Here is a 25,461-nt window from a genome sequence, read left to right on the forward strand (position 1 = left end):
CTGATACATACCGTAGAACTGTGGTTATAATTCATACGCATTAATAATTAACATTAAGGGTACTTTATGACCTCCTATCCTACCTACATCAACCAGGTCAGGTAAACCCCCCACGAGAAGGCACTCATTATTATTGCAGTGTTGTGTCTGCTTATTAATACTTGTCAACTGCTGCTCGTAAAGTTGCTGTTAGGGTTATTACCAATGTGATTATATATTCAGACTACACACCCTTGGAACCACTGGCCTAACTTTATATTGCCTGATTTTGTCTCCCCCTGCTGGCCGAACCCTGCCACTTCACGTCCACTCTAAATGATGGATGAAAAGAAGGCTAGGGGGAATATCATTAGGCCTATATTTAAATCCTTCACAAGGTGTCCGTCCGAGTTATCTGAGGCCAGGGAACATCGTAAACATCTCCCTACTTCAATATGTAGTCTCTCAAAAAGGTGTAGGACATAGTCACAGTTTACAATCATGGACATTACACTTGGGTTTTTGTGTTGAACATCATATACAACATGCTACTCTATTACTACTTACATATGCTAGTTTATACATTAATCAGTGTAAGCAGTTGTAGTAATATTGACCTTGACCACATATTTGGACAGTAATTCACGCCTGGCACTTTGTGCTTTGTACGCGGTTTAAAACAAACCTTTAAAAAGTAGAATTTACAGCCAAAGACCGGGAAACTAATTCCTCCAAATTAGGGTACGTGTCAGTTGAACTCGTGGGTAAGTTGGCTACTTCCCCACTTTAAACTGCATTCGTTCTCTCCACCCCGTGTGATTTATAAAGCTTGAGATTGCTTCCCCGATTAGCTGTGTTGTAGTGAATGCTGGTGGGATAGAAGACCCTGGCACCCCTGCAGAGATTCTCATATACTCTCCTCCAATCCACCGCATGCTGTAGCTGCAGGTGATGCAGCCGAGTGACCGCAGTGCTGCCACCTGGTGGCGGTACCGGACACCATCACCTCCACGTCTCGTCCATTCAGGGCCATCAGAATCCTGTATCGAGTGAAACAGACCCATCTGTGTATAGTGGAAGTGGAATTTACAATATTTTTATTTCTTTTTTTTTTATTTGCAATAGTAAATACTGGGTGCTTGAGTGACCTACCTACTATTTATTTCAAAATAATGTTACTGGGAATGGGCCGTTTCCTGTATTTGGGTTTAAATCTCCGTCTATTGGCTTTGCTTACATGCTAGTTTGTATGAAATCGCTACGCTTTGTCGGTTGGACCTGCTGTTCTGAACACTTAAGCTAATAAGCACAAATAATTTTTGCTCAATTGAGGGATTTCTTTTTTTTACTACTGTTTGAATGAAAAACTTTTCTGGAGTGCTTGTTGTTCAGATCTTCCTGGGTTCTTACTTAATCATTTTTGGTTGAAAACTACTTGCTGATCCCATAACTTGTTTTTGTACTCTGTGCTATTGCTTTCAAGCTTTGCGTGTAATCCATCTCTGTGTGGTTTTCCCCGTTTATGACGCCTAGCTGTCAGAACACATCATCTGCTGGCACAGAACCAGGCTCAGTTTCAGCTTTTCTTTTCTTCCTGGTGCAAATGTTTTCCTTTGTTTGCCATCATTTTCATTCAACATTTCACCTTAAAATCAAGCTTCACTGAGTCAAAACAACAATTACAACTTATATAAATATTGTACTCTTCAATATACCTACCGACAATTTACTAAGTCATAATAAACCAGAGTCAAACATAATAAAAAAATAGAAACGGTTAAAAAAAAATTAATTAAAGAATATCAATCAAATCAAAGATAATTTTAAGTGGCAGAATAATATCAAATGAGGACCTTTAAAGCACTATTTAACACGCCGGGTTTAAGCGATCTTTCAAATGAGTGAAAACACGGCGGCTAACCTTTGGAATAGCGTCGTAGCATTAGCATTAGCTATAGGCTAAAGGTTGTTCCTACCCCGCCGACACCCGGTATCGCCACAGCAGTCTCTTTAAACGCCCATCGCCCATCCATCCCTCATGCACCGGTATCCTCATCTCCTCCGCCGCGTTCCCATTGGACGCCTTCGTGGTTGTTGTTGTTGTTGTTGTTGACAACCGGTGTTGTTGCAGGTGACGGCTGTGAGCGCCCGCCGCACCGCAGCGCAGGAGAGTGTGTGTGTCTGTCCCTCACCCGGCGAGATGGTGAAGGCCCAGCACAGCAGGAAGAGCTCCCTCTGTCTGCGCAGACAGGTACGGCCGCCACTCGCTACCGGATGTTTCCCTGTGTCCCATCTCTCCACCGTCACACCGCGCTCAGTCCATCTGCTCACCTACCTTAACCCCGCCATCCCCCCATCCATCACGTCTAGGGTCCAACATTAACTTTCAGAATTGCATTTATTTTGTATTTTTTTCAAGGGCATTTATCAGACGCTTTTATCCAAAGCGACTCGCAACCGTTCATGCACAGTGACACATTCACACACGACGGCAGAGTGAACCATGCAAGGCGACAGCCGGCTCGTCGAGAGCAGTCAGGGTGAGGCGTCTCGCTCAGGGACACCTCAAGGAGCCGGGGAACGAACTAGCAACCTTCAGATCACAAGTCTCTCTACCGCTACCTCCTGAGCTAAGCCGACCCCAAGAAAGTGTCTTCATAACAGCCAGAGTGGAATAATGCACCGGGTTAATCTGTGGTTCGAATATGCAAGCCCAGATTTGGTTTGCCTGCAAAGGGTCCAGTCGATGCGCCTGTGGCAGGCGTTTATTTCGGATCCGGCTCGATGTAGAACAACTCCCATCTCTGCATGCCTGTCGACCGCTGAAGTCCTGTTCCTTTGTCACCTGTGCTGCCTGCCCCCTCCTCCTCCTCCCACCCCCATCTGTTAGACCAGGCTGGACTATAGTTTGGTTAATGTTACCAGCAGGGGACCAGGGGGAAGTTCAGTTTTATTGTTTAAAGGTTAATTCCCCCTCCGAGACCTGCTGTTGTCATTATGTCATTTTAATAACGGGATTAGGAAGAGTTATGACTCCATCACTCTGTTTGTCAATGGTTTTGTCGTTTTTTAAATAGTTGGCACCACCATTTATTTACCGTAAAGCAATTGCTGGTGGTGCTCCAACCGTCTATTCTTCTGATCACGTTGATGTACTGATGGGTCAGGGCCTCCCCACCACTCTGGATTTAGTCTGGGTGAGGAGCTGCTTTGTGATGTCTGTGTCCAGATCTCATTAGTCAGAGGAGCCGGCGAACGAACTGTAGTCAATATTTTCCCTTCTTACAATCATCCATGATGGAGACTGAGAGTCAGAGCGGCAGGGTTTCAGAAATGGTCCTGAAATGGCTTTTTATCATTTGATCTTAGAATAGCAGGATCAATGATGTTTGTTTGTGCTATATACCCAGGCTCTCTCCCGCTCTCGTTTTAGATCAGTGTGTGTGTGGGTGTTGGTGGGTGTGTGTGTGTGTGTGTGTGGGTGGACCAGTGTACAGGCATCACCCATTACATGCTCCCCTTCCTTCCTCCATTAACCTTGTCAGTGCACTGTGTGTCACCCCCCGCCCTCGTTCGTTTGACATTAACACAAAACAGGAAACACAGACCACGTGTCTGACCCTTGACAGATGCTAACATGTGTCTGTAGGGGTGCATTCACATGCTGTGACGCAAGGATTTGTGTGTGTGTGTGTGTGTGTGTGTCTGTGTATGTGAGATTTTCCCTTGTTTATTTCTGCGGCAACAAGCTGTCTAGGTGTCCCTGATTGTTTTAACATCTTGACAAGGATGGTGTGTGAGCGTGCACACTTTCACGTGCACTTTGACTTGCTGTCCGAAGTTGCCATTATCACAGTATGATGAACTATATTGTGCCGGAGAGAGGGAGGTGAATTGATTCACTAAAGTCAAGGACGCTGAGACATCAGGACTGGGGGTTGAGAACAAGATGTGTGTGTGAGAGAGAGAGGGAGGGAGGGAGAGGGAGGGAATGTGATGGAGAGAGGCATCCATAGCATAAAATAACATGCAGACATGTAGATGGCCACAGACACACTCTTGACAGGGTAATTGAGGTTGGTGTGGGTTCGGCCCTTCAAATGAAGATCCTAAATTTGAATATTAATAGACGCCGATGTGAATAGAAGTGAGCTTGAAGGGAAGAAGATCTGTCACGATGGCACCAATGTGAAATACAAGTCTGTTCTGTCTGTATATATCAATATATTAAATTAACTAGGCCCATACTAAATATATAAAATATGTCTCTCAAATTGTACAATATGCTGTACAGGCCTAAAACTGAATAAAATAGCGTGTGAGTCATAGCCTGCATGCATAGCATGGCTAGAGTTCTCAACAGCTTGATCTTTAGGTTTCCTTCTATATTTTAAAATTATGGTTAATGAAGGTTTAAATAGAAGGGAACTGCATTGATTTTAGTTTGACACTATTTGCATGCAAAACAAAAAGGCTTTTCTGAAAACAACTTCTTTCAGATAAGGGTTGTTCTAAAGACTGGACGTCTGACATTATTTCACACTAGATTGCTGGTATTGATTTTCCTTACATTCCTCCTTATACCAAGGCCTTTGTGTGCACTCAGGGAAATTATGAGATACAAAGGGTTAAGGCTGTTTGTGCCATTATTATGTTGTACCTTATTTCCTTCTAAACAATGTAGGCCTTCTTGTGTGATGTCTTCTAAACTTGGTGGCCCTATTAGGCTACATTGTATGACTTGTAGTTAAGTTGACTGAGGCCTGTGTGTCTTGATAAATACATTGATCCATCTTGCAAATACAAGACAGAGCTTGACACTTCACTAAGGTCTGTCAGTCCGATGTCTAAATTAGCAGCAAAATACCAGCAAATGACGCATGTTTTAGCCTGGTTTAATATGGTCATAAAATGTTATTGACATGTTGTGCAATAAGTAAATTACATAATTCTGTTCTGCAAAGCAAACAAATGAATTTTGAATAAATTTAAATATTAATTATTTGTAAGGGAACCGTGTGTGTGTGTGTGTGTGTGTGTGTGTGTGTGTGTGTGTCTCAAGGTTAATGTGGCCCCTCTGTAGACATGCCTAAAGGCATGACAGACACACACAGATCGCATCATGTGCACGGATCCGTTTTTAATTTGAGCATGGTGTGCTTCAATATTTTATATTATTTGTGAGTAGTGTGATGTAGTAATTATTTTCTTATTATCACTTTTATTTGAGTGGCTCATTTCTTTTTTCATAATACATGGCTAATTACGACATTATAGTGACAGACATCGGTTTAATATCAAACTAAGTATTGCATTCAGAGGATGTATTTATCAAGTTAGGATCAGACCTGTAAGTCACGTGATTAATTAACTTTACCAAGTTAAGTACTTCTTATTCCCCAGACACAACTGCTGAAGTGTTTTTAATTTGAGGCTTACAAAAGAAAAGGCCTACATTGTTTAGTCAGGCTACCTTGAAAGATAAGCTAGCCTATGATAATAATGCCAGCGCATTTTCCTTCTTAATTATGTAATTATAGGACCAAGCAAAAAATTACTAATCAAGGGCTCGGAAACTCTAGACTCTGCACGCATGGTGCGAGACACGAAAAGGTGATTGCATTAGGTGCTACATATTCTACAAGGGGAGAGACCTATTGGTGCTACATATTCTACAATGTGAGAGACCTATTTTTTTGAGGTGCATTAATTATTGTATTGTTTATAATGTATACAGGCAGAACACACCGCTGTATTTCACATCAGAGCTCTCATGACTGGTAGGCTCCCTCGACTCCAGCGAAGCACTTCTATCTGACGAAGATGTCTCATCCTGCGTCTGTTTACCTCTCACTGACGGGCGTTTGCGATGCGTTTTTAACACCTTTCGATCCCCACATTATCTCATGCAAAGAGATCGTAGTCCCGACTGAACCTTTTCTCCCGAGCGCTAGTATGCTATGTTAAGCCTGGCTTTTGTTGCTGTTTTATAGGTCACAAAAATGCCAGGAATCCTTCCAATATTCATCCATTGTTGTGTGTTGTGCATCACGTCTGTACAACATGCTATTTCTCAACCTATGTACACATTGTGGTTTGATTGAAATGAATAATGTTTTATCATTTGTCTGTCAGACTTCTGGTCGGATGGATGCAGAGCTAGAGGAGGAGAAGCCCAAGAGAGGATCCCCCTCCACGGACCCGCCCCAGCCCAAGGCCCAGGCTCCGGTTGCGGCCTCCCCTGAGAGCCAAGCGCAGGAATGCAGTCCAGAGGGGAACCCCGAGAAGGGGGACTGTTCTGGGCAGACCAAGGCCCTCTGGAAGCCTATCCCCCCACTACAGCCCCAGGATGGCCCTGGCCTCGCCACCAAAGACCAGAGCTGCCAGACAGAGGAGAGGCTTCAAGACAGCCAGGACCCCTGCAGTCACACTCCAGGTACCCCTGCTCAATTGTCTTCTGGTGGTTTGGTCCATTTTCACCTGGTTGGACATCAGCTGGTTTCACTCAATCTTGAGGACACCATTCTCAAGGGTTTAGGGTTTCATTTTAAGTAATATCTTTTCGTTTTTTGAAATATAAATATCTTATGAAGGATCCAATCCACATTTTTTTAAGGATGATTATTAAGAGTAAAATACGGTTATCGTGTACAGAAGATGTTTGATCACAATATGACGGTTGAAACTAGCTTTAGCGTGAGACGGCGTTCCTTGGATCGCCACATACTATATCCACCTTCAGCGGGGATGCATGTACATCACTATTGGGTGAACTTCCAAAGGTAATCGGACAAAAGGTGCTGCTGGAGAGCCACCATGGCAAGATGACCCAAAGGAACCAAACAATCCATTCACTCGTTCAACGTTTCCACCCAGCCCTGAAGTCTCGGCCTTCGTCGATGTAAAGCGACATACTAAAGCGTTCAATGAAAGGTTGCAGGTTCTAACCCCCTCTATACAGAGACACAGATACAGAGACTGACCCCACCTGTTATCAATGTGGCTGAGCTCAACCTATACCGTATTGCATTTAATATCGCCAGCACACACACGCACAGTGGGTTACCACTTGGGGTCGGGTTCTCACAATGCATTACGTGTACGCTAACAGACGCACACGCACACACACACACGCGCGTTCCTCTCTCACACACGTGCTGGAACTTCCCATGGACCCACTGAATGCTACGTGCCTCCTCGGCGCTAGCCCAGGACCAGGGCTGTGTCGGCGGGGCCGGGAGGCGGTTGTTTGTGTGGAGCGAGTCTCCTGATTGGCTGCTCTTTGACCCGTCGGGGGAGGGGCGGGGGCGAGGTCGTCGGGGTTGTTGACCTGCCCTGGGGATTATGCAGTGGTGGAGGGCGGGAGAGTGTGTGTGTGTGTGTGTGTGTGTGTGTGTGTGTGTGTGTGTGTGTGTGTGTGTGTGTGTGTGTGTGTGTGTGTGTGTGTGTGTGTGTGTGTGTGTGTGTGTGTGTGTGTGTGTGTGTGTGTGTGTGTGTGTCTCACTCTATATCGTTCTGTTGTTGTCTCTGTCTCGCTATCAATTATATCCTACAGCAGTTGCCTGAGCAGTGTAAAGTGAATTCAATGAAAGACAGCAACGGCAAAAATTGATAAAATACTAGAAATAAGAAACAATTCTGTCCTTTCTCGCTCTGTTTCTCTTTAACCTTTTCATCCTCTATTGCTGTTTGTGTACGTCTCCCTACATCTCCTCTCTCTCTCTCTCTCTCTCTCTCTCTCTCTCTCTCTCTCTCTCTCTCTCTCTCTCTCTCTCTCTCTCTCTCGTTCTCGTTCTCGTTCTCTCTGATGTGTGTCGGCCGGTGTGAGCGTTTTGTGCTGGCTCGTTTGAGCGTGGCTTTAATGGCGCGGGGCCAGGGCTTTCATCCGGCGGTGCCTCCGCTGGCCGGGCCGGTTAGCACCCCCGACCCGTTCCCCCCCTCGTACGCCCGTCACTCCCGGGACGGGGAAGCAACTTAAAATACAAACGGGACAAACAGTCAGCGCTGTGGAGGTGGTTCAACAGCTGGGCAAAGTAAAGGGTTTGATTTAACTTAAGGGTTTATTTAAAATCGAATAAAGGAGGGAATAAAATCAAAATTTTATTTAAAATATTTTCACTCTGGTTTATGTAAGATGAGGTTATTTTAATTCTGGTTTGTTTTAAATCAGGTTTATTTTTACTGGTTTATTTTAACTCTGTCTTATGATTGCTGAGGTTAATTTTGAACCTGGTTTATTTTAACTCTGGTTTATTTTAACTGAGGTTAGCAGTGCTGTCCTGAGGGAGTTGTTTGAATTCTGCTTTGATGAAACTACCGATTACCTCCTTTTGTCCAAGCTGCCGCCATGTTTTTGGTTTCTCAATTTTACAAAATCAATAGAGTTAATTTTGTCGTCGTCAATCCCAGTTACTCTCAAGTGCCTCACAGGCCCACATGATGCAGGACCAACGCTTAACCCTACGCCTGCTAAATCAAATGTACCACAAGAGGGCGCAAGAGGTACGAAAACCGTTCAGTCATGTGACACCCACACCGATTGGTCAATGGTTGTGGGGTAGGCGATTAAATTCTGAACTCTGGGGGAATATATCCAGTGTGTGCGTGCACACGCGTTCACGTTTGTGTGTTACCTGTTTTTAATGAGAGAGAGAGAGAGAGAGAGAGAGAGAGAGGGAGAGGGAGAGGGAGAGAGAGACTCACAGTCGGCCCCGGCCCCGAATGCCTGCCCCCCCGGGGGTCTGCAGCGATGTCCCTGTGGTCCGTGTTACCTGCCCCCCCGTCGACCAGCTGCTGTGCGGGCAGCGGGTCATTCATCATCTGATGAGCTGCCCTCGATGCTACCGTTTGTATAGCACAATGTGTGATGTGATTTAAATCATCTCCCTCTGTCCCTCCCTTCCCTCTCCCCCTCTGCCTCCCTCCGTCTCTCCCTTCCCTCACCCCCTCCGTCTCCCCCTCACCCCCGTCCCTCTCCAGGTCACTGTATCGAGCCGGGAGACCCTCCTCTACTGCAGAAGCCCCTGCAGACCTCCAAGTCCGGCATCCAGCAGATCATTGAATGCTTCCAATCAGGTGTGTGTGTGTGTGTGTGTGTGTGTGTGTGTGTGTGTGTGTGTGTGTGTGTGTGTGTGTGTGTGTGTGTGTGTGTGTGTGTGTGTGTGTGTGTGTGTGTGTGTGTGTGTGTGTGTGTGTGTGTGTGTGTGTCCACGCGCAACACACTCGTGTATTCTTGCAGCGACAAGCTGTCCAGGTGTTGTTGTTTTCAAATCTCTACAAGGGAGAAGTGTGTGTGTGTGTGTGTGTGTCAGCGTGCACACTTTCATGGGCACTTTGGACTCACTCTCCGTGTGTGTGTGTGTGTCTGTGATCAATGCGACGACGCGCTGAGCCAGCTGCCTTTCCTAGTTACCCCCTAGCAGGGGCACCGGCAGTGGGTCGTCCCCACCGCGTGGCTGAACAAAAACATCAAACTTTGTACTACTGAACTACCGCTACGACCTGTACCACTGGTCCGACACTGAAGAAAGGGTGTGTGTTGCTACCCCACTGAAAGCACAATGCCAACCGGAAACAGAGTGCCAACTGGCTTTTAGGGCTGGCCCGAATACCATTTTTCAGGCTTCGAATACTCGTTGGTTTTTCCGAGCGAATATTCGAATACTCGTTCCAGAAAAACACACCATAAAAAAAAACATTATTAATCCCTATATACTCCCTGGAGCCGATTTTGACAGTATCTGCATATTTTGTTGAAGATGTAATAGCTTTTGAACGTTAATTAGTCCCAAGTATGTTGGAGTTCCTTAGTTTTTCCCCGTTGAAGCGAACAGCTGTCGTTCCGTTCCAAATCAGCTGTCCTCTGCCATCTCAGCCCTTACGGGAGCTTTTCAATTCATCCTGGAACGTGCATCTTTTCAGGGAATTTGTACAATAAATCCATAACAAATACCGAATATTGATTGTCTTATGTGTCCATATTATATCCATTATATTGACCGGGTATTCCCAAGACGCTCACGCTCTGCAGCAAGCCAGTCACAGTTGATTGTGAAGCTCCGAATACTGATTTAAGCTTTGAATACTGATTTTCCGATCGAATATTCTAATATTTCGGGCCAGCCCTACTGGCTTTGCATGCACCACAGCAATGCTGAACTCCTCTCCTTAACCAGTGTGTTCCGTGCTCGCGTGTGTAACATGGTTGTGCGTGCGCGTGCGTGTAACATGCTCCTTGTCCATCGTCACGCGTACTGTGCTCTGTGAGTCACAGCCAGAGGAAGTATAGCCTCTCTGAGCACGACAGACCGGGCACAAAACACCAGCGGCAGCGCGCGGTTTGTGTGAGTAAGCGGTGGGGAGGCGAGCGCCAGCCACTTACAGTGAGTCAGCCAGTCACTCACTCCACAGCGTCATTTAAATGAGCCTCTCTCCCAGCGGCGGTAGCGGCTGATGAGTACGCCGGCCTTATTAACAATAAACCGGACGATAACGATGATGCTGATGTTGACTCCAGTCACATCCCCTGTTCCCCCGTCGCCGGGCAGTTTACACGTTCCAACGGCGGCGACGATAGGTGAAAAGGTGTTAATTACAGTGATTGATGTTTACACTATGGGTTTGTGTTTTTACTGTGCGTGTGTCTCTTTAAGGGCTTGTTTAATTGTGATGCTTATCGTTGGTCTGTGTTGGATAATGGGACATGATTTTTTTTACAGTTTGAGGCGATATCATCAAATTGGTTCTCAATTACATGTCAAGGCGGGATAATTGATCATTTTTAATGAGAAAATTGCAGTTAATTGAATAAATCTTCAGATTTGTGTGTGTGTGTGTGTGTGTGTGTGTGTGTGTGTGTGTGTGTGTGTGTGTGTGTGTGTGTGTGTGTGTGTGTGTGTGTGTGTGTGTGTGTGTGTGTGTGTGTGTGTGTGTGTGTGTGTGTGTGTGTGTGTGTGTGTGTGTGTGGATAAACCCTAACCGCTGCCGTTTGTGTCTGCTGTTGTCAGGTACCAGTGAGCTGAAGCAGATGCTATTGAGGGAGGTGGACACCATCTTTGAGTGCAAACTCTGCCGCAGCCTCTTCAGGGGACTGCCCAACCTCATCACGCACAGAGAGTACTACTGCATCAGCAGCCAGCCGCCCGACGCAGATGGTCAGTCCACACACACACACGTACGCACACGCGCACAGGCATATGCAAACGAGCACGAGTACACAACGTTTTGATTGATTTACAGAAACATACATAAACGCAAATGCAACAACCGCAAGGCGGGAATGCAGTTTTTATGACTAGGTGTAAGCACATGCATATGTATGAGACTGTAATGAAGGTGTGTACGCTCAGACTCACACACAAACCGAGACTCTCACACACACACAGACGCACAAACACTGAGACGCAGACACACACACACACGCTGAGACACACACATACACGCCCCTCTAGCGCGTGCATCACACAAGAAAACATCTCACGCTTGGGTGTACGTCGCATCAACGAAACACACGTTATGTACACACAAACACGCACGATGTACACTCGCACAACCATAATCTAATTCCCCGTTCCTAAGGGGGCCCTGGGTTTTACAGGCCTGTCGTTTCCGTCTCGTTCTCTCTCTACCTCCTCCTCGTGCCTCTCACAGCGTCACACCCCCGGCCTCTGCTCTCGTCGGCAACCTCTTCCCTCCGTCCTTGTGTTCCACACCGGGGGGTAGGAGAGCCTCCTCCTCTCTCCTCTCCCTCCTCTCTCCTCTCTCCTCTCTCCTCTTCCTCCTCCCTCCTCTCTCTCCTCTCTCCTCTCCCTCCTCTCTCTTCTCTCCTCTCCCCTCTCTCCTCTCCCTCCTCTCTCCTCTCTCCTCTCTCCTCTCTCCCCTCTCTCTCTCCCCTCTCTCCTCTCTCCTCTCTCTCCTCTCCCTCCTCTCTCCTCTCCCTCCTCCCTCCTCCCTCCTCTCTCCCCTCTCTCTCCTCTCTCTTCTCTCTTCTCTCTTCTCTCCTCTCCCCTCTCTCCTCTCTCCTCTCAGTGAGGAGATGGACTTTGATCCCTCTCCGTCCGTCTTTGATCCGGTCTCATTAGGCACGTCTCTCCCGCGCGCGCCTCGCCCTCTCTCTCCCGGAGGTGCAGGGAGGTCTTCACCACCGCGTCCTCGCTTATTAATTGACTCTTCTCTCTTCTCCTGTGCGTGCGTCCCTACGTCCTCGTCTCTCTCTCCCCTTCCCTGCGTCCTCGTCTCTCCCTTCTCTGCCTCCCTCTCTTTCTCTCGATCTCCGTTCCTCTCTCTCCGCTCTCTACGTACTCCTACCATCCCTCTCTGCGTCCCTCTCTCTCCCCCTTCTCTACGTCCTCGTCTCTCCCTTCTCTGCCTCCCCCCTCTCTCTCGTTCTCTGCCTCCCTCTCTCTCCCTTCCGTCTCGCAGTCCCTCTCGCACCTCTGGTCTCTCCTCTGTGATTAATGGAGAGAGCAGTGGGAGTCGTGGTAGAGAGACTGCAGACTGTCTCTATCATCCTCTTTCTGTCTCTCTCTTCTCTGTATTCATAACTCTGTAACCGCACCTGTTTCTCCTGAGTGGTCTCTGCTTTTAAACCAGACCACTTCCACCACAATAAGCCATCCGTCCACTTTATACTGTATTTACGACTTTAATCTTCTATCGGGTTTTTGTGCAGCAATATGCGTTAATTTCGGGAGAATATTTCAAGCCGTTCACGCATCAGGGCCGTAATTCCTCACCGATGGAAATCCATCACTCAAAGCCTCGAAAGGAGCACTGTGTTTGTTCGTTAGACGAATTGCTTGATTCGTCTTCACGGGGGAATGAGAAATAAAGATTTATCGTCGGCCAGTCAATTGCTTATTTTAGTATCTTTTAACTGGTGATTTAGTTTGTTAATGATAAAGCTGACTCGATATTGTTATTTTTTCCCTTTTTTTTGTTTTATTGTTCAGCTCCAAAATATTGGGTTCAGATCGTCTTTTGATTTATTTATTTATTTATTTATTGATTAATTAATTTATCATACTGTTTTATTTGTTGTGTTTCTTAAAGTTAGTAGATTTTTATGAATCTGAACTGGTGTAAAAAAAAACTAGAAGAATAAAGAAGGAATATTCTTCAGCATTGAAATCCCCTTGAACCCTGACTGTTGCCCCTGGCGCCCCCTGCAGGCGACGACGGGCACAGCGTGGCGGTGAAGGAGCTGGTCCAGGCCCTGTACCCCAGGAAGGAGCATCCCGACCAGGTGGTCCGCCTGGAGCCCATCGGGACCACCACCAAGGCCGTGTTCCAGTACCTCACCACCGAGGAGGAGCTGGCCTGGTACACGCACGCCCGCACAGACTCACTCACTCACTCACTCACTCACTCACTCACTCACTCACTCACTCACTCACTCACTCACTCACTCACTCACTCACTCACTCACTCACTCACTCACTCACTCACTCACTCACTCACTCACTCACTCACTCACTCACTCACTCACTCACTCACTCACTCACTCACTCACTCACTCACGTTCACTCACTCACATTCACATTCACTCACTCACTCACTCACTCACTCACTCACTCACTCACTCACTCACTCACTCACTCACATTCACTCACTCACTCACATTCACTCACTCGCACACACACAGTTAACATTAGCCCAGTGCAGTCGGATAGCGTTATCGCCGTAGTGTGTTCGACTCAAAGACGAAAGATACTGGGTTCGATTCCCAACCTTTGCGGTCTATCTGTAGGTATAGTTGAATACTGAACAAGATGCCCTGACTCCTAACTGCTTTTTAATGACTTATGTCTGCAGGAAAGCATCTGCAAACTGACCCAATGTTATATAAATAATAATATAAAAATGGATGTGTGTGTAGTACTTTCCCTAGGTCTGACATTCCCTGATATCATATCATCAGACCATCTTTATGCAATAGCAGACGTGAAGGCGTGGCTGCCCTCACGTCTTAAGCAGTTCTTTGGTATCTACTTTTATTAAAAAGAAACTCTGCTTCGACCCACAATTGTGACCGGTCATCTGAGCTGCCCTGTGCCGCCACTAGGGGGCAGCACCGCACCAGCACACCGCCTGTCCCTCGTGACACTCCCTCTGTCCGTCTCCGCCCACAGCAGCCGACACAACCCGGGCTCATGGGTGGGCGAGCAGCCCGAGGAGGAGGAGGAGGAGGAGGAGGAGGAAGAAGAGATGGAGGAGGAAGAGGAGGAGGAGGAGGAGGAGGAGCAACAGACCTGTGAGCCCGAGAGCCGCAGCGGCAAGCAGTCCCCGGGACCCCCCGCGGCCCCCAAGAGGAGAGCGGAGCCCGAGAAGGACGCGCCGAAGGCGGCAAGGGAGGACCCGCCCCCAGCGGCCGACGAGGACAGCTCCCACAGTGGGGTGGGTGAGACCAAGACCTGGCCGGGAGAGCCCGACCTGGACCCGGGAGAGCCCGACCTGGACCCGGGATCCGGGATAGGGACGGGCATGATTAATCGATGATCGATCATTGAGCGTTACGAGTTTTGTCGACCATGGGACATTTTTCTCAATCATAAGGAGGTCGTGTTGCATAGTGTGAGAACGGAGCCACCAAGGCAAATTGATAATTTATCGTTAATTTTAATCGATGATCGATTAAGGACATTTCTTAAAATAACGCACAATCCGGGAGCTCTTGTGCGGCACACCCTGTCCTCTGGCACTTTGGGAATCATTTGTGCGATCGTAGCGGTGTCACGATGTAAAGCATTCCTTTCATACCGCAAGCTTGAGACCCAAACACACGACCCGATGATAATGTGCTCCAAAATCTAAAAAACAACAACAATGTTTTCCAAAGTAGTTTCCGACGGTGTGAGGTAGTGAGGGTGTTCAGCCACCAGGCTAAAGGTTCTGGGTTGGATTCCCTGACCGCCACTGCCTAGGTATCCTTGAGCAAGACGTCATAACCCCACCCGCTCCTTAATGACCTGCATCTGAATTCACTTTGGTTACCGTTCGGGTAAAAGCTAAATAAGAATCAGGCGAGTGTGTTACTTTGTTTGCGGTTGTTTACAAACTAATTGTGTTGCTGTGGTGTCGACTGACTCCGCTTGTTGCGTGGCAACCTTGGTTTAGTCAGCCCTCTGGGGAGTCACCCAGGATGCTGACACACAGACACACACACACACACACACACACACAGACACGCACACACACAGGCACAGGCACAGGCACAGACACAGACACAGACACACACACAGACACACACACAGACACACACACACACACACACACACACACACACACACACACACACACACACACAGACACACACACACGCAGAGAGGTATTTTTAAAGTAACTCAGTGTAGTAGGGCGTGTGCGTTCTCCCTCGAAAAGCAAGAAAAACCAACGCGGTTACTTTTTAATTAACTGTGTAGTTCGGCTTTAGGAGTGCGAGTGCGCGTTTGCAATATCCTTCCCTCAATGAGTGCGTTCCTCAACAACGTCTCCCCCCTCCCCCCTCCCCCCTCTCCCCCCACCCCCCCCCTAAAGGTGGAGGACGTGACCATCTCCTGCTGTCTGTGCGGCAAGGACTTCAACTCCCGCCGCAGCATCCGCCGCCACTGCCGCAAGATGCACCAGAGCAAGCTGGAGGAGCTGCGCAAGTTCACCGAGACGCGCACCATCCCCTTCAGCCTGGTCTCCGTGGTCAAAGGTCAGAGGTCGTCCGCTGCACACACTACAACCCCCCCCCAGGCGTTTCCAATGTAACCCGTTAGTGACATCAATCAGTAGGATGACTTGTGTGCCCAGTTCCCAGATTTGGGCAATGGACACTAGACGGTGACCGCCGTGTTCAGGGATCACAACTTATTATGAATGTGATAAATACATATAATCTCTTTCTAATGAAGGAGTGACTAATTAAGGAGTTACTTATCAACGCGAGACTTTTCAAGGAGAGACTAATTATATGACAATGAGTGACTTTATTGGACCTCGGAAGTAAAACAATTGAGCAGATGACCCTGCTTCTGGTTGAAAGGCTTCCTTCATGTGTTACCACGACAACGGCGAATAGTTCTCCCACCGCCCTGGCGTTCCGTCACAGGCACTCGACAAAATAAGGAACCACGTTTTCTCCCCTTCCCGCCCCGACAGGTCGCCCCAAGACCCTGGCCTCGCCCGTGGGCGCCAAGTCCTGCCCCGTGTGCAAGAAGAACTTCGCCACCAAGGCCAACGTGCGGCGCCACTTCGACGAGGTGCACCGCGGGCTCCGCCGCGACCTCATCACGCCAGAGAACGCCACGCGGCCGGGCCACCTCCTCTCCCTGGAGGACACGCCCCCCCGGAAGCCGGGCGCGGCCGTGACACCGCCGCGCGTCGCCAGCCCCAAGCCCGCCGCGCAGAACCCTAAAAGCTCCGGCGCCGCCGCCAGCAGCAGCAGCACCGCCACCGCCGGCGCCGCTCAGAGCCACGCCCGGTCCCGGACCCCCAACCAGACGCGGGCCAGGGCGCAGAAGGCCCACAAGCAGCAGCAACAGCAGGCGGCGGCGGCGGCGGCAGCTTCCACCCAGCAGTACAGCATCTCGTCCTGCCGCTGCATGCGCTGCAAGAAGACCTACAGCTCTCAGGTCAGCACGTACAGCACGCCTCGCCCGTTTAATAATAAGTAGTGCTGTCAAGCGATTAAAATATTTAATCACGATTAATCGCATTAAGGCCATAGTCAACTCACGATTAATCGCGATTAATCGCAAATCTTTTTTCTATGCTAAATATCCCTTGATTTCTTTGTCCCATTAATTGTTAAAAATTGGTTTGCGTTAACGCCGTTAATAACGCGTTTAACTGACAGCACTAATAATAATAATAATAATTCATTATATTTATATAGCGCTTTTCAATGACCCAAAGACGCTTACAGTGAAGGGGGGGGACCTAACTCACCACCACCACTTGTTTACATTTCACATTCAGGGACTTAGCGGTCGCTTTCGTCCAAAGCGACTTACAATAGCTATACACACACCGACTGCTGCTGCCCCACCGCGTGTGAACCGAGGACACTACATTTACATTGAGGGCATTTAGCAGACGCTTTTGTCCAAAGCGACTTGCAGCAGTTCATACACGTCATTGACACACCGACGGCGGAGTCAACGATGCAAGGCGACAGCCGGCTCGTCGGGGAACAGTTAGGGTGGGGTGCCTCACTCTGGGACACCTTCGGAAATCGGAGGAGGAGAAGGAGGAGCCGGGGATCGAACTAGCAACCTCTGTAACATTCCCTAACTCATGAGCTAAGCCAGCCCGGAACCCGTCCCACAACGGCTCTCCTCCACGTGACGACATTAGCTTTTGTCCTATCCGCAAAAAATTTGAATAGCCCTTTCAGCACTTTTTCAGCCATGTGACCTGTGTGTATTCCTGTGTTTGGACGTGCTTGTGACCGTGTGCGTGTGCTTTGTGTCGTCCAGGTGATGCTGAAGAGGCACATGCGCATCGTCCACAAGGTGTCGGTCTTCAAGAAGAGCCGGGGCTCCAAGCTGACGCGGTCGCAGCGCGCCAACGCCAAGACCTCGGCCGCGCCCGCCACCGCCAACCGAGTCCACGTGAAGGAGGAGGCCAGGGAGAGCTCGGAGGAGGAGGAAGAGGAGGAGGAGGAGGCGGAAGCAGAGGAGGAGGAGGAGGAGGCCGCCGAAGAGGAGGAGGAGGAAGAGGAGGAGGAGGAGGAGGAAGAAGCGCAGGTGGAGGAGGAGAAAGTACGCAGCCGTTCCACCCCACCCCCCGGCGTCAGCCACGAGAAGAACCCCCGCGATGCCCCCGCCGCCTCCGCCGCCAGCGGGCGGGTCAAGAACGAGGAGGAGACTCCCTCCTTCCCGGCCGACTCCTCCTCCTCCTCCCCCTTGGCGCCGGCGGGCGGCCGCGAGCCCCCCGTGGCCGGCGCCAAGGGGGGCCGTGCGCCGCGGCTGTCGGTGGGCTTCGACTTCAAGCAGCTGTTCTGCAAGCTGTGCAAGCGGCAGTTCAGCTCGCGGCAGAACCTCACCAAGCACATCGAGCTGCACACGGACGGCAACGAGATCTTCATCAAGTTCTACCGCTGCCCGCTGTGCCGCTACGAGTCGCGGCGCAAGCGCGACGTGCTGCGCCACGTCACGGTGGTGCACAAGCAGCCCTCGGCCTACCTCGCCAAGATCGTCCCCAAGCTGGAGAGCCGGGCGGTGAAGCGGCCCGCCGAGGTGGTGCTGACCAACACCACCAAGAGGCCGGGCGGAGCTGCTGCTGCGGCCGGCGGCAAGAGCGGCGTCAACGGGCGCCACGCGGCGTCGTCCTCCTCGGCGTCGTCGTCCAACGCCGCGCCTCAGCCCCGCCCGCCCTCGCCGCCCGTCACCCGCAAGCAGGACCAGCTGTCGGCGGCGGCACCGCCCCCCGTCCGGAGGCAGCTGGATCTGTCGTCGTCGCCGGTGTACGCCCCGGCCCCGCCCGTCACGCGGACCCAGGACCGCCAGCAGCAGCAGCGGCGGCCGTCCACTCCGCCGCTGACGCGCCAGAGCGACAAGGGCGGCCATCCCGACCACGGCCACGCCCCCTCCTCGACCGGCTCCGCCTCCCGGAGCAACGACGCCCCCTCGGAGAGCGGCAGCACGGGCTCGACCTCCACCGAGGTCAAGGTCACGCAGAACTTCTCGCTGCACGCCTGCGACCAGTGCGGGCGCGCCTTCGCCAAAAAGGTGCGTTCGCCGACATGGGGGGGTGGGGGGGGGGGGGGGTGGATCCGGATCCCCGTCTTAGGTGTCGGGGTTCAGGTTCGGTTCCCCTCGATACGGGACTCGACGGGGCTCGGCCGTCGGGGATCGGACCCGGTTCCTTTTTGAACAGCCTAGCCACGGGGCTTAACGTTCTCAGGCACCACGACTGATTTCAGACATGGAGCAGTTTTAAATTAAATTAATACTTTATTCAATGCATTGTACACAACTTTTCAGGCTCTCAAATCGTTCTTGCTTTAAGCCTTTAAGCCCGTGCACGGTGTTACGTGTATTTACGTCAGAGTTGTGACTCTCTCCTCAGTGTAATGTCAACAAACACACAAATTTACCAATTATGACTTTAATGTATATGTTATAGTTCGATATTATAGTGTTGAATTTCCCATCTGAGATCGATAAAGTATGTCTTGTAATATCACATTGTATGGGGCGAAAAACTAAAGTGTGTGTGTGTGTGTGTGTGTGTGTGTGTGTGTGTGTGTGTGTGTGTGTGTGTGTGTGACGTGTGTGTGTGTGTGTGTGTGTGTGTGTGTGTGTGTGTGTGTGTGCGTGTGCGTGTGTGTCTCCAGCTGTTCCTGGAGAGCCACAAGCGCAGCCACCGTAACGCGGCGGCCGTGGCCACCAGGGCGGCGAGCGTGGGGCAGCCGGAGAACCGGAGGAAGGGGGTCAGCACGCGCTCCAAGTCCCTGCTCTGCTGAACCCGGGACCTGGTGAGGCCTCGCCCCACCTGTCTGATACCATCGCTGTCCGTCTGACTGGCTCATTCTCTCGCTGTCTGTCTGTCTGATTCTCTCGCCGACTGCCTGATTCTCTCGCTGTCTGTCTGTCTGATTCTCTCGCCGACTGCCTGATTCTCTCGCTGGCTGACTGTCTGTCTGATTCTCTCGCTGTCTGTCTGTCTGATTCTCTCGCTGTCTGTCTGATTCTCTCGCTGTCTGTCTGTCTGATTCTCTCGCTGTCTGTCTGATTCTCTCGCTGTCTGTCTGTCTGATTCTCTCGCTGTCTGTCTGATTCTCTCGCTGGCTGACTGTCTGTCTGATTCTCTCGCCGACTGCCTGATTCTCTCGCTGGCTGACTGATTCTCTCACTGTCTGTCTGATTCTCTCGCTGGCTGACTGTCTGTCTGATTCTCTCGCCGACTGCCTGATTCTCTCGCTGGCTGACTGATTCTCTCGCTGTCTGTCTGATTCTCTCGCTGGCTGACTGTCTGTCTGATTCTCTCGCTGTCTGTCTGATTCTCTCGCTGGCTGACTGTCTGTCTGATTCTCTCGCTGTCTGTCTGATTCTTTCGCTGGCTGACTGTCTGATTCTCTCGCTGTCTGATTCACTGTCTGTGTTTCTCTCCCTCTAAATATCACTCTGACTTTGGTTCCTTCTTTCTATTCATATTTGTGTCTTAAAGTTTCTGGTCCTTTTTTCATTTTATCTTTCTTACCACTCCACTTCCTCCTTGATCTTCCTCATTACACACAATATTTCTCTTTCTCCTCCTCCCAACGCCATCTTTCATTTCCGTCACTTTCCAGACAGGTTCTTAAAGAGTGTGAGTGAGTGAGAGAGAGAGAAAATATCCACCATTGCCTTCTGTATGTGTTCTTGAGTCAATATGGTTTGTGTAACTCTTCAGCAGCAGTCTTGTGTTGAGACTGTGTGTGTGTGTGTGTGTGTGTGTGTGTGTGTGTGTGTGTGTGTGTGTGTGTGTGTGTGTGTGTGTGTGTGTGTGTGTGTGTGTGTGTGTGTGTGTGTGTGTGTGTGTGTGTGTGTAATTGTGTGTGCCTGCAAATGTGTGTGCCTGCAAATGTGTGTGCCTGCGTGCGAGTGTGTGTGCCTGCGTGCGAGTGTGTGTGTCTGCGTGCGAGTGTGTGTGCCTGCGTGCGAGTGTGTGTGCCTGCGTGCGAGTGTGTGTAAATGCGTGCGAGTGTGTGTCCGTGTGCTATTTTTACCGCTGGTCCCCTGAGTGCGCGGGAGACGCCGCCATCCGTTCCATGAGTGCTAATTGCACTGTGGTCTCTTCCAGCAGCTGCTCCACACTGTATAGCGCTCCCCTCCTCGTCCCCCCACTGCTGTACCTCTGTTCAGTTCTCTGTTCAGCTCTCTGCTTTACCTCTCTTCAGTTCTCTGCTTTACCTCTGTTCAGCTCTCTGCTTTACCTCTGTTCAGCTCTCTGCTTTACCTCTCTTCAGTTCTCTGTTCAGCTCTCTGCTTTACCTCTGTTCAGCTCTCTGTTCAGCTCTCTGCTGTACCTCTGTTCAGCTCTCTGCTTTACCTCTGTTCAGCTCTCTGTTCAGCTCTCTGCTTTACCTCTGTTCAGTTCTCTGTTCAGCTCTCTGCTTTACCTCTGTTCAGCTCTCTGCTTTACCTCTGTTCAGTTCTCTGTTCAGCTCTCTGCTTTTGTTTGGGTTCAGCTCTCTGTGTTCAGCTCTCTGTGTTCAGCTCTCTGTTCATCCAATTTCATGTTTGGAGATTTCTGTTGTATTTGTGCGTTCTGTTCAACTGAAAATTTAAACAGTGGAAGAAGTCTTCCTTTGAATGTCAAAAATGTATTAATAATTGATCAATAATCATAATTTAGTAAGTGATATTGCATTTGTAAAATGTTAATTGTAGCTTCAGAACTGCGAATAGTTGCCAAGTTTTCTCTGTGTGTTAACACGTTCTCGTGTGGTGCTCGTCCGACAAGGCGAGCGTCTTCAAGTCATCACTTTATCAAAGAGTTTCAGTTTCTGTTTGTTTTTTTCCTTCCTTCCTCACCTCCACTTTCTCTCTCTCTCTGTCTCTGTCTCTGTCTCTGTCTCTGTCTCTGTCTCTGTCTCTGTCTCTGTCTCTCTGTCTCTCTGTCTCTCTTTCTCTCTCTCCCGGCAGGAAGTGACATCACAAAACGAGCCATTTAAGAAATCACAATGAAGGAGTTCCAAGAGACGCTGCGCAGGAAATTAAGACAACTGTGAGTGGAGAGAGTGGACGGAGGGGGCTGAACCAGGACTCATCCCGGAGGACCAAATGCACAAACCCAGTCCACATTCCCTTTGGATGGACGGAGCCGGAACTGGAGGACCACTGGAACGTGTGGGGCGCCCCCTAACTGTGGGGAGGTGTCCACACGGGCTCTGTGGGCGAGCTGCTTTCTGGGCGGCGACCTGCGCCCAGAGGACCACCGCAGTACATTATATATAGATAACGTATATAGACAGCCGATTTCTACTACTACTTCTACTACTTCTACTTCTACGACTGCTACACATGGTCTTTAAACCCTATAGAGGAACCGAGGAGGACACAAGTACGCATATTGGTGCGTGTTATTATATCAATATGGACATTGTGACACACAATGCACAGAGAAAGAAAAGAAAATGCATATGGTCGCTTCCTGGCTGCGTCCCGGAAACGAAAATATCGATTTTCTTTATTTTTTTTTTAATACTTATTCCCGAGGTGATGCTCGGTTAATTTTTGTTTCGATTGAGTCTCCCCCAACGGTGAGCCCAACCTCTTGAAGAACATCATCACGGGTTAGGAGCTCACACAGACTGTAGCCTGTGTGGGTGTCGCCCTCCTTCGAAAAACATATGTTCCCGAACCCTCACGCTTTTGGAGAGACGTCCCGATCCATGCGGGAGGTGTCCTCGGCAGGGTGGGAGTCGACCTATCTGGACTCCTCGCCTGTTCCAAGCTCTCTCGGCAGAGCGAAGCGCTAAACGATTCCAACTGTTTGTTCTATTCGAGTACTTAACCACATCCGGGACTCAAGCCAACCTTCTTTTTGATTTGTATAAATTGTCCGTTCAGTCCCGGCCACTAAACACCGGTGTCTGCAATACCGGCGTCCTTCTGCTGGGAACCCTGTTCAACGCCGGGGTTTGTTTTGAGGGCTCGCACTAAACTGGTGATCTTAAAGGGATACACGCCAAACTGGCGTTCCTCTACGGACCAACACAGCGTTGTGTCGTCAGACCAACGCACCACATGGGTGTACTTCTGGAAGACCCATGCAAGAGATGGGCTCTTTTTTTTTTATTAAGGAACTGTTCATGGGTCTTTTCTTGGGACCCATGCATCTCTGTTGTCCCTCCTTAGTTCCCACAGCATTGGTTTCATTTTGAGGACCCATGCAGGGCTGTTGTTCCTTTTTAGTTTACACACAACATAAGTGTCATTTTGAGGACCCATCCAACACTGATGTCCTTGGTTTAGGACGTATTTGAGGACACGTTTGAAACCGCCTTTAAAGTAAGGTAAACCCAGTCCGTATTACATGGATAAGGCCATAGTACAATGGTTAACATATTGCCTAAATCCCGCCGGACAGAAATATCGTCAGTATACCTTTTTTTTTCAAAGGCACAGTAAACCACACTTAACTAAGGTGCAATGAAATTAGTTAAATTTCCCTGATGTAGATGAAATATTTGCTCTTTTTTTAATTCTATTCGATTTTTTAAGTATCAATTCAGTTTAAAATCAATTTCCCACTTGGTTATCATTTTTAATGGTTAGTTTAAATGGCCGTAGCGATGTTTTTTAACACAACGTCAGGGGGGGGGGGGATCGGGGATCACACAATGATCAAACATCACTCAACGTGTCCGACCTCTTGCATCATGTGGCCCTTCGGCTGGCTCCTCAGTTAGCATCAATGTGGGAGAAAGCCATTAACTGTACGCCAGGGCAAGGGGTTCCACTCCCAGCGCGTTCGGAGGCTGCGTGCCAAGGGCTCCGCGGCGGAGAAGTTAGTGCAATGCAAAAAATTCCAGTGCATTGCACAACCCAAACAAAAAGGGCGTTTGCCTGGAAACTAAACATTTTGTAACTTTCGTTTGGTTTAGTTTTTTTTGGGGGGGGCGGGGGGGGGTTTGGAGAAATCCTTACTCAGCAGTCATTCATCAATTTGCTCCGTTTGTTGTCGTTCCCTCCCTCCAGCTCCACTCGTGCTAACACTAATAGTGCCACAGCCAGCAGTTCCTCAAACCCTCCCACCGACCACTGGGTCGGTTTACAACCCCGTAAGCCCCGCGCGGTCACGCTCACGACACTTGAATGTACAGTTACTGCGCCGACTGTCTACACTCGTTGCCTCAGTGGTGTGTCGAGGTGTGTGCGGCGTTTTGGGGGCGGTGGGGGAGGTCAAAATCCATCACTGGGATCCGGTCACTAGTCCCACGGAACGACGTTTAGTTTAGGCTATGAACTTCGCTTCGCTTCGGGGGTCGACGCTTATTTAACCCCTCCCTTTTGAATGCTGCAACTTACATGAAATGGTTCCCCTGTTTACGCGGAAAAAATTCGGTGTGTCTGTCTGTCAAAGATAAGTGTGTTTAACCTACGTTTACGGGATTCCGCTCGCTCTAAATGATTTCTGTCACCGACTCGTCGTGTATCGAGATATATATATATATACATATACACAGACATGCGTTCAGTTGAGTCTTTTTTAAGTTATCCGGGGCGCGTCGGTCGTTGGCGAGGCGACGGGCACGTCCTCTATGGTAGTCTTTGAGAAACACTGGCACGTTGTGGAGATGAAGAACACAGCGCAGATCAAGGTCCACCTTTTGATGAACCCACTGAAGAGCCGAATCGGCAGTCGGCTCGCTTCAATGAGAAAGCCATGAAACTGGATTAGCTGAAACCCTATAGATATATATAGATGCATATATATATGACCAAAATGTATTTTTTAATAACCGCTTTTGTTGTGGGATATCAAATGGCGCAGATGTAGATTGCTTTGTCCCTTTTGTGTAGATGGTATAAGAAGAGAGGTATATTTGCTGAAGGAGAGGATACAGTGTTTGAAGCCTTGTACAGTAGATCAGACACTTAGGATGGTTGTCGGTTTCTTCGTCGGCCTCAAACAAACGTTCCCGTCGTCTGACCGCCTGACCCTGTTGTTTTTCCATCGTTTCACACACGTTGACATTTCATGATTTGGTTCTTTACGAGGAATTTTCTTTTTGCTTTCGTGCGCATTGTGGCACTTTGTCAGAAGATGAAACCTCATGGATTTGTGTTTGGACTTGCTTTCTGTTTCTACTCATGTCATTCCGCTTCTAGACATTCTCCGGGTCCGTCGCCGGCACACAATACGACAAGAGTTAGCCTTTCAGTTGTGACAAGAATGTAAAACCTGCCACTTATTGAAATAAATAAAGTTTTGCTTTTCAAAAGCATTTAATGCCGATTTGTCTGAAACGTTCTTCATGCACAACGACGTCTTATCTCTGTTATATTAAGCTTTCATGGTCCTCTGTAATTAAAATGTCATTCTCTGTTTAATGGTATCAGAAATTCACTCGGGCGTGTGTCTTTTTGGTGAGATGGCTGAATGACCAGTCTTCACATAAACTAACCACAACTAATGGTCATACATACTTTATAACCTGTACAACAGTGGTTCCTGTGGTGGGTCGAGGCCCACATGCGGACCGCGATGGCCTTTTGAGTGCAGGGTTGCAAAGTTAACCCCACCCCTCCACCACCTCCTACTGTTTTCTCCGTTCACGACGCACGATGGCGCCATTGCTTCACCTCGTCCACGGCGGCGCAGCTGGAACATGTCGCGGTCGGGACAACGTGTCAAGCACGTCTTGTAGCGTTGACACAAGAGAGCGCACCCGGGCTTTTTTTGTTGTTTGTTTTTAATTGCCCGATCTCTAACTTTGCTCCCCCGCTTATCCAACTGTTATCTCACACCAGATGGCGATGCAGTTCATTTATTTAATTTGAT

The 25,461-nt window shown here is 49.2% G+C and overlaps 1 protein-coding gene across 1 annotated transcript in view; it reads left to right on the plus strand.

Annotated features, from left to right (window-relative positions):
• The window catches only part of LOC130372891 (zinc finger protein 800-like), a 35,916-nt gene extending 10,665 nt beyond the window's left edge, over window positions 1-25,251 (plus strand). The window contains exons 2-13 of the mRNA XM_056579052.1: window positions 2,111-2,230; window positions 6,115-6,415; window positions 8,959-9,054; window positions 10,986-11,132; window positions 13,149-13,299; window positions 14,109-14,164; window positions 14,207-14,373; window positions 15,514-15,676; window positions 16,123-16,595; window positions 17,442-18,695; window positions 19,304-19,444; window positions 21,597-25,251. Coding sequence (XP_056435027.1) covers window positions 2,180-2,230; window positions 6,115-6,415; window positions 8,959-9,054; window positions 10,986-11,132; window positions 13,149-13,299; window positions 14,109-14,164; window positions 14,207-14,373; window positions 15,514-15,676; window positions 16,123-16,595; window positions 17,442-18,695; window positions 19,304-19,432 — 2,988 coding nt within the window. The 5' untranslated portion in view covers window positions 2,111-2,179 and the 3' untranslated portion in view covers window positions 19,433-19,444; window positions 21,597-25,251. The remainder of the gene's footprint in view (window positions 1-2,110; window positions 2,231-6,114; window positions 6,416-8,958; window positions 9,055-10,985; window positions 11,133-13,148; window positions 13,300-14,108; window positions 14,165-14,206; window positions 14,374-15,513; window positions 15,677-16,122; window positions 16,596-17,441; window positions 18,696-19,303; window positions 19,445-21,596) is intronic.
• Window positions 25,252-25,461: the final 210 nt, after the last annotated feature.

This window comes from Gadus chalcogrammus, chromosome 19 (assembly GCF_026213295.1).
Source record: "Gadus chalcogrammus isolate NIFS_2021 chromosome 19, NIFS_Gcha_1.0, whole genome shotgun sequence".
In the NCBI taxonomy this organism is placed as follows: domain Eukaryota; kingdom Metazoa; phylum Chordata; class Actinopteri; order Gadiformes; family Gadidae; genus Gadus; species Gadus chalcogrammus.